General features: G+C 26.8%; 1 protein-coding gene and 1 long non-coding RNA gene across 2 annotated transcripts; one reads left to right on the top strand and one right to left on the bottom strand.

Moving 5' to 3' along the window:
- Nucleotides 1-3,076: 3,076 nt before the first annotated feature.
- On the bottom strand, nucleotides 3,077-6,394 carry LOC149060802 (uncharacterized). The gene is made up of 4 exons (XR_016189862.1): nucleotides 6,183-6,394; nucleotides 4,919-5,140; nucleotides 3,371-3,498; nucleotides 3,077-3,303 (listed from the first exon to the last, which is right to left on the bottom strand). It is a non-coding gene; the product is annotated as an uncharacterized LOC149060802 (long non-coding RNA).
- Nucleotides 6,395-9,969: 3,575 nt separating this feature from the next.
- On the top strand, nucleotides 9,970-12,987 carry LOC149060803 (uncharacterized). The gene is made up of 4 exons (XM_089230744.1): nucleotides 9,970-10,090; nucleotides 10,641-10,844; nucleotides 11,249-11,403; nucleotides 12,733-12,987. Exons 1-4 carry the CDS (start codon nucleotides 9,970-9,972, stop codon nucleotides 12,985-12,987), a joined length of 735 nt encoding a protein of 244 aa, XP_089086870.1.
- The last annotated feature ends 2,195 nt before the right edge of the window (nucleotides 12,988-15,182 follow it).

The raw sequence follows: 15,182 nt of genomic DNA on the forward strand, positions 1-15,182 counted from the left end.
TAATTTCAGAACTAATTCAGAATAAAGTCGCTGCGCAAGTACATTAATTTATAAATACATAATATAGTTACTACCTATTTAATGTAGTCTGTAGATATAATATATATCAATATATATTTATATTTAATTTCAATAAAATAAATACATTGAAATAAACATAATAATATAGTAGAAATATGTAACGGCCTTTTTTATTCCCTATAATACAACAATCATTAAGGTTTTTTTCGATATTTTGACATTTTTATCGAGACCCAATAGCCATACACGTCCGTGAAAAACGGTCGGAAAATCGAAAAATCGAAATTTTGACTGCGGGACGTTTTTCTATGGCGGCGTACGAAAATAAAATCATTATTGTGATAAGATATTTTGACATTTTTAGTATACTTAACTAAAAAAGTAATACAATGTGTTAAATACATACAATACATTAAATACATGCAATTTTTATAGGTATGTATACTTAGCTATTATGATTTGATTTTATATGCTTATTTTTTATTATAGTTATTATAATATAGGAAGTATAGGAATTTCACGTAATTTGAATATTTAGCATATTAAAATAGTGCGTAATATTATACTATGCAAATTAACTTAATATATAATATAATAATAATATACTATATAATATACTTATATATTATTATTATATATTTTAATTATAGTTTTAATATTTCTTCGGGCGGTCACACTGATTGCTAAATTATGATAAGGACTTGTAATTTTTTCGGATATTTTTCTCGGACCCAAAAGCCATACTTCAACCAATAGTTGTTGTAGCTAGTTGTAGGTGGACTACCGGACACCAGCTGGACTACTGTCGTTCGTTAGTCGTTACAAACTTACAACGGTTCAGAATATGACGTTAGTAAAGATAATTACCAATAAATAGTTAAGCAGGTTTGCAACAATAACGATTTCGAGTGTTGATAATTAACTTTTAAACACAATTAATATGTACTTGTTTGTATCATATTAGTACAAATTTAAAATCAATTATTATCTGCAGTTAACAAGTACTATTTTTGGACTGCCAAATAATCACAGAATATAATATTAATCTTATTACTTATTATCTTAAATTTTGGTTGAGTCTTGAGTAGTATTTAAGATCTATGGTATTACCACAGAAGAAAGTGCATTTATCAAGTGTCTACAGTGTCTACACTCCCATCGGCCTCTCTTTGAAAGAATAAACCTTGAGTAGGTATTGCCAAAGAACCGAAAGAACAAAGCTATTATCTGTTCACAGATTTATAAAAATAGTATTTTTATACATAATTATGGTAATTGGTAATTAGTATTGATAAAACTGAAAACCCAAGGTAAATGGATAACCTATTAATCCTCCTTGCAGTAGAACCGTCCGAAACGTATATATAGTTAGGGTCATCATTCACCACAAGTCTTGTTTAAAATAGTATGGTCTCTTTTATGATAATCCAATTTAGTTTATAATAAATTAATAAAAATAATATATATATATGTATATACAAGTATATACATCATACATAGTACACACAGGTTAAGGTGTATGTAATTAAATTAAAAATATAAATTTCAAAAATGAACAAGTTTTCACAATACTACCCAAATACACAAAAAGTAAATTAACACACCCTCACGCACGTAAATGTATGTTGAGCATATATTAATCTGTGAGTTATTGAGTTATAAGAACTTTTAAATCGTAATATTTTACATAACTTCTTTGGAAATTAAAATATTCTAAAAAACCAATGTTCAAATACTGATAATGTTAGAGCCATAAAGTTTTATAATTAGTTCTAAATTCCATAGTAATTATAAAAACAAAATATAAGCTATAATATTTTTTTACTTTAAGCAACAATCAACTATGGCCATTAGCATTTTTTAAGGGTTAAGGTTAGTTAGTATGGTACATGGGTTATGTGAGGCAAGGACCACTATATATTAATTTACATGAAACAAATTTAAATAATTACATAAGTATATTAAACCCTTTAAATTCTAAGTAATATAATAAGTACTCAATTGTAATTCCTACAGGAGACTCTAAATTTCCAATGTAAATTTTGTAGCAGATACGCCCAAATATTTTCAATTTAGTCATTAATTAACTATTAAGGAAATTCTCATATAGATCATGGTTGATTTGTTATTTAACATAATAATATAAAAGACTCTATTATTCTCAATATATTGTGTATATTAATTGATTTATCTTTATTTTTTTTTGTTCTAGTGAAAATTTGATTTTAAATTATTTATTTATTTCACATGAGTTGGTACATATACATTTAAAAAAATTGCACTCTAAAATTGCACTTATATGCCACTGTTCTGCCATACTCAAAAACCATAATGTCAACACACTAATCATAATTCATAAACTATTAAGATACTAAATTATTGTACATAAATAATGTATTTTATTATATAGCTTTTTAGAAATTCACGACTAGGGCTCAGAAATGATAGAAGTTAAAACTTAAAATACGAGAGCAAGAATATTAAATATGCAACTCCTACAACTTCCTAAAATATATTTATAATACCATTTAGTATAGAATATAGACAGAACTATAGTATCATAGTAGTACTATTTATACTCAATTATAACACATCGAATATTTAAAATATGATAAGCATAATAACTAACAAATATAATAACCAAAATAAAGCGTAAATAATGTTAATAATTAATATATATAAGATTCAATCCTCTTTTTTACCAAAATATACCTAAAATATCTTATGAAAAATTGAAAATGGTCCTGACTTTTGTTATCATCAAATAAAACTTCTGGTAATATACTTGAATTCAACACAAAGTTAACTTGAAAACAAATTTTCCACTTTTTTATAAATTGAATTTCTGAGACCTAACTCTTTAAGATAAGATTTATAAATGTTAAATATTAAGAATTTAAAATGTTAAGGTAAAATATTAATTTAAAAATGCAAAAATTGTTTTCAAAAAATTGCATGGAATAAATAGGTTATAAATAATATAACTGAAAAAATATTGATCCTTTTGACAAAAAAAAAAATATATCAACATAAACACACTCAGAACATTGCCTTATTTACTAATTAAAAACAATCATTATTAAATTTTCTTAATGTTTAACAATAAAAATTCTGACTTATACAATTATACCATATGATATTATGCTTATGTATTTTGTTGCTAATGAATTTAATTTGGAACTGCTGTTGTAATTGACCAATTCTACAATTGTGCATAATTGAATCTGAATTTGAATGCTTCTTAGTTCTTTATTGAAATTTTTCTTTTTTCCATTATTTAAACTAAAATATAAATCGATAAAAATAAATGTACATGTATATTATGTATAAAAATTAAATAGGTACTTACCCTTTTCATAATATTTTAAATTTCTTTGGATTGAGAAATGAAAAATTACGGTTTTCTGAGCTTAAATCATTTCTAATATATTTTAAATACCTCTCTTTCGTGGATTGTAATGAACGACAATTAAATACCTGAAATATAAAGGAATATAATTTGTTTCATAAGTTTAGTAAAAATTCTTTTTTGATGTTATAATTGTTGTTATTACATAATACATTTAAGTATTTGGTAGAAATAGATTGATTTTAGATTTAGAATTTAAAGAAGAATGATGAATTAAATTTTTGAATCTTACAAACTTGGATTGAAAAATTAACTACTATAGAAAGTAATAATATGTAAAAAAAATATTGAGTATGTAAAAAATATCAAGTCAAATGTAAAAAAATAAATGTATAAAAATATTAAAACTCTTTAGAGAACACTACACACATAATTGTTGTCTCCGTCTTTCAACTGTTAGTAACTGTTGTAATAAACAAATTTACACTTAGCAGATCAATTTAATTCCGTTAGTTTAAAAATTAGAGTAAATTTACCTATTATGAAACTTGATGGGAAGAACATTATCTGTGTTTGTATATGGGTTTATTAAGATAACTTAGTTTTTAAGTGAGTTATGAGCATTTTTAATTTACATTTTGTATATTATATGCATAACTTGCTACAAAATTGAACTATTGTAAAAATAACCACATATAATTTTCTTAACATCAAGTTTCATAATAGATCAATTTACTCTAATTTTTAAACTAATGGAGCTAAACGTGATATGCTAAGCTAAATTTGCTAAAATATTATGCACTTGTAAGACGGAGCCAACAAATGGTTGTGTAACGTCCTCTTAAGGTATGTAAAATGTTATTTTAGTTATAACATCTGCCTACAGTACTGAATTGTTATATAATAAGATGTAACAATAATGACGTAGAATACAGTTTTTTTATTTACATATTTACATAATTTTTGTGTTTTAAATGAAATTTAATCTAGTCTTAAAAACATTTTAGACATAAATCACTTCATAGTAGCCATAATACGCTATTACTTACTAGTTTTCAATTTATTACATATTTTATTTTTACTTCAATCAGTTAACTTCTATGAAATATTAAAATGAAAAAGAAAATATATATATGTAGGATTGGGCACCAAAATATACACTTGAATAACCAACAGTACACTAGTAACGAATCAACTATTTATTGATGCACAAATAACAAAATACAAACTTAAACAATCAACAACAACAAACGACTAATGGAACACTCGCACGTCAAAACAACACTAACGCTTAGCTTCCACCCACCACCCTAGCTGTATCAGAAACCGGCCCTCTCACTGGTAGACAACTCAACTCCACAAATACAACATGAATTTTAACAATTTTCAAACAATAAATCATACAGTTTTTTTATGTTGATATAAGGGCAATAGACAAAAATAAATAAAAGTTCCCTTATAAATTAGTTTCTAATAACCTTGCTAAATTGGTTAATTTAAGAATTGTTAAAAAAAACTATAAAAATGCAAATAATTAGATTATGTTACCAGTGTATGCTGTGATCATGATGGCCATTGAACAAGCTACTGGCATTGTTGCCATCACTGGTACAGACGCCGCAGGCAAGTTACTAAAGATCAGAAAAGTGACCTGATTTCGTAAACCTGTTTCAGTGTTTCATATCCCAGAACTGGTAGTTTAATTAAGCCACATCAGTCGAGTTTGGGTTGAATTTATGACATGTAAATACCACCAATTCATTTTTTAACCTATAAAAAAAACAAAGTTCAATAATATTTCAAAAGATCAAATTCAAATCTGAATGCACATACATGACAAAATATAAATATAATAATAATAATATACATATATACCTACAATAAAAAGAAAAGAATAAAATATAAAAACTAAATTTCACAAGGCTAGATACAGTTAGGAAAATTTAGTATTTAGAGTATTACACTTCACACAATTTATGGACACAGAGCGTCAACCATACAATGTTATTGAAAATGTATTGGTCTATTACTATCATAATAATATATACTTACAGTTTTATACGATAATAATCAAGAATCAAACATTTAAACAATAAGACAGAACTCGTTGTGTTAATAATAATGTTGGCCTTAAATTGGAAAATGAAATGTTTAAGGATAATCAAAACCAAATTTTTAAATGAAATTGGCCGAAAGATAATATTGGTGGAGTGTGTGGTTGTTTTACAGTTCAAAAAATTATGCCAATGGAATTTATATTTAAAAAAGTGCTGTCACCCTAGGCAGGAGGTCAGATACCTGCGGCTGGCTCATCTGTTGCTCTTTGGAAAATGCATCAATATCTTTAACTCATAAAATACAAATTGAAATTTGGTAATTTTTTTATATTACAGGTATAATTTCTTTTAGATGCTTTATTTTTATTTTCAAACATTTTCTAATATGAACTTTATTAAAAATAAATTAAGAAGCAAATATTAGCCAACTGAATAGCTCAGGGATAAACTGATATCAGCTTAGACACATGTTTGAAGTTGAAAACTATACATTATTCTACAGATTTAATAATAATAATAATGTATAAATGAAACTAAGTTTTTATAAATTTAACGGTATTAAATGTTTTTAATACCTACCAATTTCTAATGAAATTGCTTAGTAAAATATATTAATCGTTTTATGTACTATGGTATGTATTTTTATCAACCATTGTTGCTCTTCAAAAATCATGATTTTTTTTTTTTTAAACAGCTTATTTACTAGAAAAAGTGTCCGGTCCGTGCCCTAGGTTATTCATTCACTCAATACGTACAGTTAGGTATGTTGATTATCTGATCACTTCCAGGCCATGGTTCTTCTCTACCAATACGTGGACTTCAAACGAGTACAAGCTGGTATTTTTAAGTGATATAGACTTTCCTTTCGAATGTTGATAGTTTGATGTAGCCAACGTGCCAACGTAGCAATTTAATTAAAATTTGAGAAATATATTAAACTGATCAGAGAAACGAATAAATAATAATGTTCAATGTTCATGTGTGAGGTGTGACTACTGACTATCACATAATATATTCATATTATACGTTATCAGTTATGAATGATAAACTATATACACTGACTTATATAATATTTATAGAATATTTATATATCATGATTATACCACAGATTAGGTAGGTTTGTAATCTGTGATTATACAGAACCGGACTGGCACCGGTTTGTTGTATTATGGCACAGGCGCACAGCCACGATAGTTCGGCTACTTACCACTATGTTGGTGGTTGTAAGTTAATCGTGATCCAATAAAATGTGTTGGCAATAAATCTGGTAAGTGGATGTTGCTCTGCTGTACAGAAAAAATAAAAATTCAAGATCAGTATAATTATATCAAACACTGATATAAACTAGAATAATTTAAAATAATAATATAATGTATTTTATCTATATAGAATATACGTCGTATATAAATATATTATATATATATAAAAGAAAATCAAATTTTAAACTTATAGGTAGTTATAAAAAATTGTTTAAAAATCGTCATACTACTCATACTTAGGCCATGACTCGAGAGTAATGACTGATGAGTATAAAATGAAATGTTTACAAATTGCATAATTCCATGCGATCTATATTATATTTTATATTATCTATATTATCTATCTTATATTTTGCGTTTTTTTTAATAATATAACTGAAGTATACTGAGTAACCTAATGTAATGTAGGTACTTATTGAATAGGTAATTTGTGAATGTGCTTTAGAGAAACAATTATTATTTAAAGCACACAAGAGGGATCATAAAAAATGTTTTTTCGAATGGGCCGATACTTTGTTGAGGGCCGGTAGAAGTTTAAAATCTCGGTGGGCCGAAGTCTATCCGGCCCTGGCAGAAGGATACAAGTGGGTTACTATAATGGATGGTATTAAATTTGAATTTAATGATATAATATCATTGTATACGAAAAACGATTTTGAGTGAAGACGATTTGTCGATACAGGATATTTTATATTATATTACTTAATTATATTGTTATTATTTATAAAAAAAAAAAAAAAATGAAGATCCCTATAAAATAAATTCCAAATTAATCAAATCAGATTCATTATGAACCCGACTCACTCAGTCATTCATAGTAGGTATATACAATTTATTATTAAGTATTAATATGAGTCATTACCAATATTAACTGCTAATATTAGAATATAAAGTATACTTTAAAAATTTAAGTAAACAAAAATAATATTTTTAAATTACAACTTTAATTAAAATTGTTATTCTTGATTATTTAATATGTAATTTCATAAAAATTTGAAGTTCAAATAACTAAAAACAAAAAAATTGTGTTTGAATAGTTTTTAAATTTTTCTTGCAGCAGAATTATAACTACTTGTGTGGAACCTTGTTTTAAATTTTCAATCCTTAGCTATAGTTGAATCTTTATACATTAATGACAACTAAAAAATTTGTTAATTGTTAATTTTGTAAAAATTTGAAATTTAATTGGTTATTACAAAAATCATGGCTATGTTATTTTTAATATTTTCCAACTGCAGATATAATATCAACATAATGGGGAACTTTGTATTAAATTTCCAAGCTTTTTGACCTAACGAATAAAATTATTGTAATGGCACTAGAATAAAAAACTAGAAATTATTTATTTGATAAAATTTGAAAAATTCATGAACAATCCATCTGTTGAATTTTAAAATCTTAGATTTTAAAAGATAAAATTGTAAGAATTTTTAACTAAAAAAAATTGCAAATTTTCATGATTTTTACATATTTTTTCAAAATTTGAAATTAAAATGCTCATTAAAAAAAAATGTTGACTATGTATTTTCAATATTTTTAAATGAACATTGTAATATTAGGAGCCTTGTATTAAATTTTGAAGCTTTTTTACCAATCGAATAAAAATTTATTGTCATTTATAAAAAAATAATCTAAAAAGATTGAAAATTTCAAATGTCAATAAAATAATTTTAATAGATTTGGGATATTTTAAAAATTTTATCAAAGATAGAAGTTGACAATATAAGCATTCAGTGAAAGTTTCAAGTATTTGTTTAAGAGTTACACCAATATCTAAAATCGATTTTCTCAAAACTTTATTTTGCATAAAAATGCCCGTTTATTCTTAATTTTTTTTTGTTTTTCCGGTGCTTATAAAAATTATTGAGAATTTCAAAATTTCACCTCATCACACCAACAAGATTCATTTCCAATCGGAAGAGCTACTGAAGTTGAAAATCGAAGCATAATATCAATAACTTATCGTGTACACAGATAAAAAATAATAACGCTCATCATCGTAGAATCACTACATTCATCGCTCCACTCAGAATCTATTATATTATATTATAAAATAATAAATATCTATAAGGCTATAGGTAATTCAGACGGACCTTATTAATTACCAAATGAATATAACATTAAAAATGTGTAATTACGCAAAAATGTTTAAACAAAAAGGTGGGAAATTAATATGAATAAAGACGGGAAATATAAATATAAATAAGACTCTAACCAATAGCTATATTATAATTGGAAGTTAGGGTATAAGATTTGTATCATTCTATGTCTTTATAAGTTGAATCGGTAAAAACATTAAAAAACAACTTACAAGCAAATGTTTTAAACTTTCACGGTATTAGAAGTAATTTATTAACGGTCTTATTTAAAAGTGGCCTGAAAATATCGATTTGCCCGGTAACTATAGTATGTATTTTAGAGTCTCCTCGGATCTATAGGTGGAACCTAAGCTTAAAAAAAAAGGGTGTCCACGTTTAGTAAAGTAGATAATATATTATATATATTATAGAAGATCTACCTAATAAGAGGATGACCAAAATATGCTCATCAAATCTGTCGTTTCCCTCGTATAAACGTACAATATTAACTTCTTCACTCTCAGTCATATGCAATGATTTATCATTGAATTCAAATATAACAAGTAGGTAAAAATTACATGCTCAAAAACTGCTATATAGAGCAGAGCGGGGAATCCAATTACCCACCTATTTTTATATTATTGCACCAAGAAATTTAGTATATTATAGTATATTTCATAAAATAAAAAATTTAAAATTATAATGATGTTTAAAAATATATTTTTCTGCAGTATAGGACCTTATATACACACTTTTTTTTACAGTCTAGAAACTTCCAAATGTACCTTTTTCTATTGAGTCGGAAATGATATATATAAATATATATATATATATAAATATGTATATATATTTTACCTGCTATGTCGTTCGTAGGTACGTACATTTGCCCATTGTACTTATTGTGTTTCTTGCACTACAGTGAGGGTAGGTAGGTAGGTACCTTGACCAGCGTATAGGTAGCGTCAAGTGTTCGTATATATATGTATAATACAATAACATTTCGATGCTCAACTGGTGGTAGGAACCAACACCATTACTGTTGCCACCACCGTCGTGTAACGCAGAATTCAGATCGTCATTCGTATGCTAACAGTGCTATTTAATTTAAAATTGTTCTCGGCACTAGCAGACTTGGTCGAGATAGGCTGTATTTTTTTCCATAATTTTAACATAATATTCATATCTCATTAAATCTACATTACACGATGAAATATACGGCATTTACAATCGTCACGCTTGCCATCATCTCATCGATTGTGGCATTGACAAATAATGGTTACGAAGAACGGCCGTGGTCGACAGAAGATATTGAAAACCACAAAAATAGTGAGTAAATAGCATTATGTATTATTTTTAAAACACACATGTTACTTATGAATAATTACAATGTATCATTCAGATGTTTGAGAAATCTGTATTATGTTTAAAATGTATATTTATTGTTTTACGTCTCTAAATATTTGATATGTGTTATATACTTCGAATTTAAGTTTTATTTTTTATTTTCAAGTTTTTAATCATTCTATAGATTAGTCATACAATATAAATAAATCGTTGAAAAAGTGATAAAATCACCGAGTCTACCTGTTATAAATATAAAAATTAAGTGACCCAATTACCGTTACCTTTTGGAAAAAAGGGTTAATATTGTGAGGTAATTATCGGATTCCCCTTCTAAGAATCCTCACATGGGACTGATAATAGTAGAATCGGTATCGGTGGCAGACCGTCACACGAAGGAATGCACAGAATTTTGGTGGTCCTCATAATAACATTTAGAATAGAATATTTATTATTTTTAATATTACAAACACCAAACAGTATAATTTACCTAATAGTGTAATAAGGTACTAATTGTCTTCTTGTGTTTTTTTAGTAATGGATAGTCTCAATGGTCGTGTATGTCCTCCATTTGGAAAAAAGGCGAAATTCGAGGTAGAGACTATACAAACGAAGTCGCCGATGTACGGATGTGCCTATATGGCAAACAAAACTCAACAAAGCGCTGTTCCGTTGTTACATTTGTGGTTGGAGCGTCCCGAACCAACAAATATACATGGCCATTGCAGAAACATGACTAGTACGTATAACGAACTACTACAACTGTAACATAATAATTGTGGTCGGGGGGGTGGTAAGGTGGGTTGCGTGGGTGGGTATTGGACTCGTGCTTTTTAAAATTTGCGGTCACCAAACTCTGCATAAAACTCAAATAAAATTAATTACAATAGTATTAATTTTCGTTATTCTACAGCATATTGTATGTTTATATAATAACATTATCAGATTGACTTGCGCTTTGCACACATATTTCTTTATTTTAAAAGGATATTAAGTACCTACTTTATTGGGGAGTATAATATAAATGTATTTTAATATTATATTGAATATTAATGTACTATAATTAATGCTATACCTAGTATTTTTTGCCAAGCAATATCTTTAATCATACTCATGAATATTTCATCTAATTGTTTCTATCAGATATGGACCACTTTACTTTTGAGTGCTTGGCAAACATTAAACAACCCAACATGGACGAAGTTAAATTGGGTTTTAAGTACATATCACTACTGGAACATACTAATGCAGAAAATATGCAGAGTCAACCATCCAAACCACGATCCCACAGATGTGCCGTGAGTATATTACACGTTATTTTATATTATATTATATTATTCTATATATTCTTTATAATGTAGACGAATTCATGCAATCAATCTGATTATTTGAATGGTAATTAGTGTGTGTGTGTGGGGGGGGGGGGTGGAAGGGTGGTAGTGAGTATGTGGTCGAAGAACATTCTTATGTACACGCATGAAATATTAACTATTATGGATTTAAAATTTTTAAGTGGGTGGTTGGTAGAATAATACTTATTATTTGTGTAATTGATCATTGTATACTAATTCTATTTTCAGGGAAAATTTTATTTTAATAATTCAAAACTAATAAAAGTTCTTACTTGTAATTATTATATGCGATAACTAAACCACCACATACCTCTCTTTAAATAATTGAACTTCTTATTTTCCATACCTAGTCAAACCATTTGAGATTTAAAGCCCTCGTATTGTATATGTATACAATCCCAAATGTTTTTAAACGGTTTGACGATTTATATTTCATATATATTTATTATCAGTGGCATAATTACGGAGGTGCACGACAGTGCACTTGGACCCCCTGGTATTATGTTGAAGATTAAAAGATATACTTTTGTGCCAGCATATACTGAACTTTATACCTCTTTAAATACAATATCATCTATATTTCATTGATTTGTTGAATTTTTTTTAAACTTATTTAAGAATGTTGTTATCACTTTAATTAATTTTATAAATATTAATTTATAAAATATTTATTATATAAATATTATATTTTTATATGCATAATGTATCATAGTACAGATACAGCTCATATAGTATTTAAAATATAGGTACCTACAGATTTTTATCTTTGTTTATGTTATATTGTTATCAAATATAAAAAGATACCTATTTAGTACATGCGAGCAATGCAATTAGCTTTAAATATGAGTAATATGACTTACCTAATTTATAATTATTGATAACAATTTTACACCTGCTGAAATTTAATGGAATTACGCCAATTTTTTTTACACCGAGTAAATATAATACATTGTGTTAACCATAGTAACCATAGTATCTAATAAACATTCACCATCACCAACTATTCCGGGGAAAGCCCCATTATAATTACAATATTCATCAGCAGTGTTTCTAATTGTTGTCCTTCGTGCTGCCGTATTTACACTAATATCACTCCTGTGTCGTGTATTAACTTTAATCTTATTGTAAAATCTGAAGGTCTAAAAAACAGTGACCTCGACATTTGTGGTTGTAGATTGGGGAGGGGGGATTCAGTGTACCTATATTTACATACACATAATTTATAGTTGATTTAATTTATTTCTCTCTATCTGTATTTTTCCTTTCTGTCCACAGTTGTACGATGTGAGGGACGTGGACGACAAGATGCTCAGAATAATCCGAATAGTGATTAGCAAGCCAGTGGTAGCAGCAGGTACATTCAACAAAACCCTGTGCAAAGGGCTCTCAGAGCTTTTAGATCGGGATGAGCTGCCATTCGTCCACGAGGGATCTCGATATTGGCCTGACGGATCGATGTACCTATATTTATTAGGAAGAAAGGCAAAAATCTTTTACACTAATCCAACTACTACCACCTATCGTCCATAAATATGTGTATAGGTACCTTTACATCATTACATTATGAAAACATACATGTAATTTAATTTATAATTAAAACACATTTATGTATACTTACCTACATATATTTTAAAATATACAATAAAAAGTTCATCAATAATTCCATTTGTATTGTATTTGTTTTTTTTTTTTTTTATATTGATGGGTATTTGAATGAGAACAATTTTCATATACTTTTAAACATCATCAGTAAAGTTACCATAGTTAAGCTTGTTCATAATTTTTATAATACTTAGGAATAGAGAAAAAGTATTAAACATAATATAAATTTATATTACTTAAGAGTTCGCCGGCTAGTACTTGTATTAAAATATATTATTCTTCACTAAAAAGTATTAACGGCGATCTATCGTTTGTTGTGGTATCGTTTAAACGAATTATTTATTATGATCTATAAATCATAACGACGTAATTTGTCTTTAAAATATTTACGTATAATCATACCAAAAGTAATTATAAGTACATATAACTATACAAATTTATAACATTACTTACACAATACACATTTAAACAAAAAGGTAAATTAACGGGTGAAGTCGATTAATTCGAAATTCAAAAAGCTGCAGTCACTTAACATACTACTTAACGTATATATTATAAAAAAAAAATAATAAAGTTAATTTCTGTATGACGAAATACATCTTTAAAATACATATTATATTGTATATATTGTTTTTATATAAATAATAATTTCAATTTTATATAGGTAGTTATTATAATTCATGACTTTTTTTAAAAATATATATAATTTCTATAACGATAGTTCATCAAAATGAGAAATTAGTACCTATAGTATATTATGTTTATTGTTATATATTTAACGGACTTACTTTATCCCGGACTTTTTTACCGTGATTTCTATTATATATGTACATCAATATTTTATAATACTATAATTTTGTTAAATCCGGAGTTGTCCCTAGACAATAAGTCTTGGTGGGAGAGCTTTTTTCAATAATAAAAATGTATTACTCCACTCGAATTATTATCATTATTATATATTAGGTACAGTTTTCGCCACATATAGTGATTACCTTCGTTCAAAAGTACAGCTACTTGATCACTATAACCGGAAATCACTAAAAGCGGCGACTGGAGAAACATGTATAAAATAATGTAAAAATATTTAAATATTAAAATTATATTTATTTAGTATTATCATTTTTTTATTTTTAATAATCTAAATATTTTTATTTTTTATACTATACATACATACGGTATACTGAACAACGAACGAAAACAAACTGCGTATAAAGTGTAAAATATTGGTGCTTGTCAGAACAAAAACGGTTTCAAACATGTACGAATATAGGTATGTTATTATGAAGTATATATCGCTCATTACGTGGATTACATAAGAAAAGATAAGCTTGATTAAAGTCATGATTTAGATAATGGGTTGTCATTCGTAATAGTTTTTCCTGCACACAAAAAGAGGTAATATTATTTTAAATTATATTTATATTTTATATTTCTGATCACAATAACCGAAAACCTGAACACTGTATGCGACAAAAAATGCTCTTATAACGGCTGTTTGTTCCGTTCCTGTCATTTTTGATCACTATAAATGGCTGATTCTTATAACCAGTGAACACTAAGCGGCGACCACTGTATATACTTCTCATACGCATACGAGATAGGGATATATAGGGATACATGTTCAGTTCCTATTTATAACTATTAACTCTTCATCAATACATCATATCAAAAAACATTTTTAGGTATTAGTTAGCATTAGCAACAGTAGGTATACGCGGTTAGGTAAATTAATAATTTACAACTTACAATTTTATAAGTGTTTAATTTTTAATAGTAAATAATATATATGTTGAGTGTATCAAATGAAAATACCATTTTTAAATTCAATTCTCCTTTGTTTTGTGTGGACGTGGACCACATAACTAACTTACATCATCTGCAGGCGCGGTTTTAAATTAAATATTATCGTGGTCCGTGGGGAGGGGGGGATTTTATTTTTGGACATAATATAATACATACTATTTAATAATTCTATTATATTATAATATTAGGTACCATATAAAATATTTCTTAACACTGTAAAGAAATACACTTTTAACTACAAATATAAAAAAACGTTGGTAGGTACATTGAAAAAAAAACTCTTTATTAAATATAAAAAAAACAAATCAAAAAATATTAAA

This window comes from Diuraphis noxia, unplaced genomic scaffold, assembly GCF_037042655.1.
Source record: "Diuraphis noxia isolate RWA-SAM2 unplaced genomic scaffold, SU_Dnox_SAM2 contig0001, whole genome shotgun sequence".
NCBI lineage: Eukaryota > Metazoa > Arthropoda > Insecta > Hemiptera > Aphididae > Diuraphis > Diuraphis noxia.